The 4732-nt window shown below is 45.2% G+C and overlaps 1 protein-coding gene across 1 annotated transcript; it reads left to right on the forward strand.

Moving 5' to 3' along the window:
• On the forward strand, positions 1 to 1564 carry LOC110490841. The gene is made up of 5 exons (XM_036945535.1): positions 1 to 129; positions 220 to 409; positions 726 to 943; positions 1032 to 1088; positions 1193 to 1564. The coding sequence occupies exons 1-5, from the start codon at positions 1 to 3 to the stop codon at positions 1562 to 1564; spliced, it is 966 nt and encodes a 321-aa protein (XP_036801430.1).
• The last annotated feature ends 3168 nt before the right edge of the window (positions 1565 to 4732 follow it).

Here is a 4732-nt window from a genome sequence, read left to right on the forward strand (position 1 = left end):
ATGACTATATGCTCTATATTATACCTGCAGATCATCACAGCAGCTGATGTTGCTGCACAGAGGAAGGAGATCCTCCGAGCATCAGGCATCATCCCTGAACAAAAGGAGTTGATCCTTCTCATGGCCAGCGTACCTGCGCACAGGGAGGGGATTGTCCCAAAAGCTAGTGTCCCTGCTGAGAGGGAGGGGATCCTCCAAACAGCCAGTGTCCCTGCACAGAGGGAGGGGGTTCTCCCAGCAGCTAGCATCACTGCGCACAGGGAGGAGATCCTCCTCACAGCCAGTGTCCCTGTGAATAATGGAAACAATCATCCACAACCACCTCCCATCATCCCCATGGTGGCACCACTGTGGAAATGGGATGGTGGAGCGTGTACTCCACCTGTGGATTTCCATTCCAAGAGAAGAGGTCACTTAAACGTACCTAATTAGTAAAGAAATTACCATTGTGATAGCGTGATGATGTGACTATTTTATGCAGAAATAGTTTGGCGATTGGTCACATTTGTAAGCCCTCACATAATATGCAGAAAATATGTTGATTTTGCAACCAAAACAATGTGATGGTAGAGTCCTGGAGTAACCTCCCAGTAATCCCTGTGACTGCGTGTAGGTTAAGATTGGGTTGTAACAGAGTATCAGAGCGAGACGTTCCTACCTGTCAGCTAGTTATTTTCTGTGTCGTGACATGAGCAGAGTGGCCTGACTTCTCCCACTTATTACAGATGTCCGACTTAGATATGTTGAGCATCCTGCTATGATGTCCATCACCAAGCCGGAACACTCCGAGGCCAACCCTCAGTGCCAGACTGGCAGCCGGCCGGTGGACGAGCCCGAGACCCCTGCTGTTCACAATAACAGTGGAGGCTGGCTCAGCTGGGTCTTTGGGAGTGGAATAGTTAATAAGAAGGAGGTTCATCTACCTGAGGACAAAGACAGATCTGTAAGGAACTGGTTATTAACACTATATTCTATGTAGAGACAATTGAGTAGATTCAAATAAAAAAAATTGCTAATATCTTCTTCCTCAGATTGTCTGGGATCCAACTCTGCACAGATGGGTTAACAAAACTGAGCCCAAGGCTGAGGTACACACTTAAATTCAACGAAATTAAAAACAGTGAACAACCATTGTATTTCAACTGTGATAATATTACTAACAATTTGGAAAATGTGTTGATGTGTTTTACAGAACAAGTGTGTACAACCACCTCCACGAGTGGGGACATATGGATATCAGGAGATCACTGGCAGTGTCCCCAAAGGAGTGAATCCTTACTCTATGAAAGCAAGTGAATATTGCTTTAGAATACATGTGGTTCAACCAAGACCGTGTCAGCTGATCATAGATGTCCCTGGTGGTCTCCTGCTAACACCTTTCCCACTACCAGCAGGTCTATGGGGCAGCAGATACCCTACAATGCATTACAATGATGGGACCAACTCAAAGCCTCAAAGCCGTGGGCCTGGACTGCTTCCTAGACAGCTCTCTGGCTTGCTCCCTCCTTCACACTTTGACCTCATGGCACCAATGGTTGTGCCACCTGACATTCTACCCTACTGAGGTATGACTCTGGAAAATCCTTCCAAATTGTATCCATTCATCATTAACTGAGATTTTACTTTAACATAGCAAATGGCTGGAGTAGCAAGGATGTTATCTAATTTTTATTTTTGTCCAACAGGCCATTTGCCCAGATTGGATTTGCAATACATTGATTTTTTCAGCATTAGAAACTTCAGCATTAAAAATGTATTAAAAGATGATCTTTTAATTAATCTCTCCTTTGTTCATGTTCACATTAATTTGATGTGTTCTCTCATCGTTACAGACAAGTCTATACACTGCTCAAAAAAATAAAGGGAACACTAAAATAACACATCCTAGATCTGAATGAATGAAATATTCTTATTAAATACTATTTTCTTTACATACAGTGCCTTGCAAAAGTATTCGGCCCCCTTGAACTTTGCGACTTTTTGCCACATTTCAGGCTTCAAACATAAAGATATAAAACTGTATTTTTTTGTGAAGAATCAACAACAAGTGGGACACAATCATGAAGTGGAACGACATTTATTGGATATTTCAAACTTTCTTAACAAATCAAAAACTGAAAAATTGGGCGTGCAAAATTATTCAGCCCCTTTACTTTCAGTGCAGCAAACTCTCTCCAGAAGTTCAGTGAGGATCTCTGAATGATCCAATGTTGACCTAAATGACTAATGATGATAAATACAATCCACCTGTGTGTAATCAAGTCTCCGTATAAATGCACCTGCACTGTGATAGTCTCAGAGGTCCGTTAAAAGCACAGAGAGCATCATGAAGAACAAGGAACACACCATGCAGGTCCGAGATACTGTTGTGAAGAAGTTTAAAGCCGGATTTGGATACAAAAATATTTCCCGAGCTTTAAACATCCCAAGGATAATAATATAGGATAATATTGAAATGGAAGGAGTATCAGACCACTGCAAATCTACCAAGACCTGGCCGTCCCTCTAAACTTTCAGCTCATACAAGGAGAAGACTGATCAGAGATGCAGCCAAGAGGCCCATGATCACTCTGGATGAACTGCAGAGATCTACAGCTGAGGTGGGAGACTCTGTCCATAGGACAACAATCAGTCGTATATTGCACAAATCTGGCCTTTATGGAAGAGTGGCAAGAAGAAAGCCATTTCTTATAGATATCCATAAAAAGTGTTGTTTAAAGTTTGCCACAAGCCACCTGGGAGACACACCAAACATGTGGAAGAAGGTGCTCTGGTCAGATGAAACCAAAATTGAACTTTTCGACAACAATGCAAAACGTTATGTTTGGCGTAAAAGCAACACAGCTCATCACTCCATCCCCACTGTCAAACATGGTGGTGGCAGCATCATGGTTTGGGCCTGCTTTTCTTCAGCAGGGACAGGGAAGATGGTTAAAATTGATGGGAAGATGGATGGAGCCAAATACAGGACCATTCTGGAAGAAAACCTGATGGAGTCTGCAAAAGACCTGAGACTGGGACGGAGATTTGTCTTCCAACAAGACAATGATCCAAAACTTAAAGCAAAATCTACAATGGAATGGTTCAAAAATAAACATATCCAGGTGTTAGAATGGCCAAGTCAAAGTCCAGACCTGAATCCAATCGAGAATCTGTGGAAAGAACTGAAAACTGCTGTTCTCAAATGCTCTCCATCCAACCTCACTGAGCTCGAGCTGTTTTGCAAGGAGGAATGGGAAAAAATGTCAGTCTCTCGATGTGCAAAACTGATAGAGACATACCCCAAGCGACTTACAGCTGTAATCGCAGCAAAAGGTAGCGCTACAAAGTATTAACTTAAGGGGGCTGAATAATTTTGCACGGCCAATTTTTCAGTTTTTGATTTGTTAAAAAAGTTTGAAATATCCAATAAATGTCGTTCCACTTCATGATTGTGTCCCACTTGTTGTTGATTCGTCACAAAAATACAGTTTTATATCTTTATGTTTAAAGCCTGAAATGTGGCAAAAGGTCGCAAAGTTCAAGGGGGCCGAATACTTTCGCAAGGCACTGTAGTTGAATGTGCTGACAACAAAACCACACCAAAATGATCAATGGAAATCAAATGTATCAACCCATGGAGGTCTGGATTTGGAGTCCCACTCAAAATTAAAGTGGAAAACCCCACTACAGGCTGATCCAACTTTGATGTAATGTCCTTAAAACAAGTAAAAATAAGGCTCAGTAGTGTGTGTGGCCTCCACGTGCCTGTAGGACCTCCCTACAACGCCCGGGCATGCTCCTGATGAGGTGGCGGATGGTCTCCTGAGGGATCTCCTCCCAGACCTGGACTAAAGCATCCGCCAACTCCTGGACAGTCTGTGGTGCAACGTGGCGTTGGTGGATGGAGCGAGACATGATGTCCCAGATGTGCTCAATTGGATTCAGGTCTGGGGAACGGGTGGGCCAGTCCATAGCATCAATGCCTTCCTCTTGCAGGAACTGCTGACACACTCCAGCCACATGAGGTCTTGCATTAGGAGGAACCCAGTGCCAACCACACCAGCATATGGTCTCACAGGGGGTCTGAGGATCTCATCTCGGTACCTAATGGCAGTCAGGCTACCTCTGGCGAGCACATGGAGGGCTGTGCGGCCCCCCAAAGAAATGCCACCCCACACCATGACTGACCCACAGCCAAACCGGTCATGCTGGAGGATGTTGCAGGCAGCAGAACGTTCTCCACGGCGTCTCCAGACTGTCACATCTGTCACATGTGCTCAGTGTGAACCTGCTTTCATCTGTGAAGAGCACAGGGCGCCAGTGGTGAATTTGCCAATCTTGGTGTTCTCTGGCAAATGCCAAACGTCCTGCACGGTGTTGGGCTGTTAGCACAACCCCCACCTGTGGACGTCATACCACCCTCATGGAGTTTGTTTCTGACCGTTTGAGCAGACACATGCACATTTGTGACCTGCTGGAGGTCATTTTGCAGGGCTCAGGCAGTGCTCCTCCTGCTCCTCCTTGCACAAAGGCGGAGGTAGCGGTCCTGCTGCTGGGTTGTTGCCCTCCTACAGCCTCCTCCATGTCTCCTGATGTACTGGCCTGTCTCCTGGTAGCGCCTCCATGCTCTGGACACAACGCTGACAGACACAGCAAACCTTTTGCCACATCTCGCAGTGATGTGCCATCCTGGATGAGCTGCACTACCTGAGCCACTTGTGTGGGTTGTAGACTCCGTCTCATGCTACCA

This window comes from Oncorhynchus mykiss, chromosome 15 (assembly GCF_013265735.2).
Source record: "Oncorhynchus mykiss isolate Arlee chromosome 15, USDA_OmykA_1.1, whole genome shotgun sequence".
Classification (NCBI taxonomy): domain Eukaryota; kingdom Metazoa; phylum Chordata; class Actinopteri; order Salmoniformes; family Salmonidae; genus Oncorhynchus; species Oncorhynchus mykiss.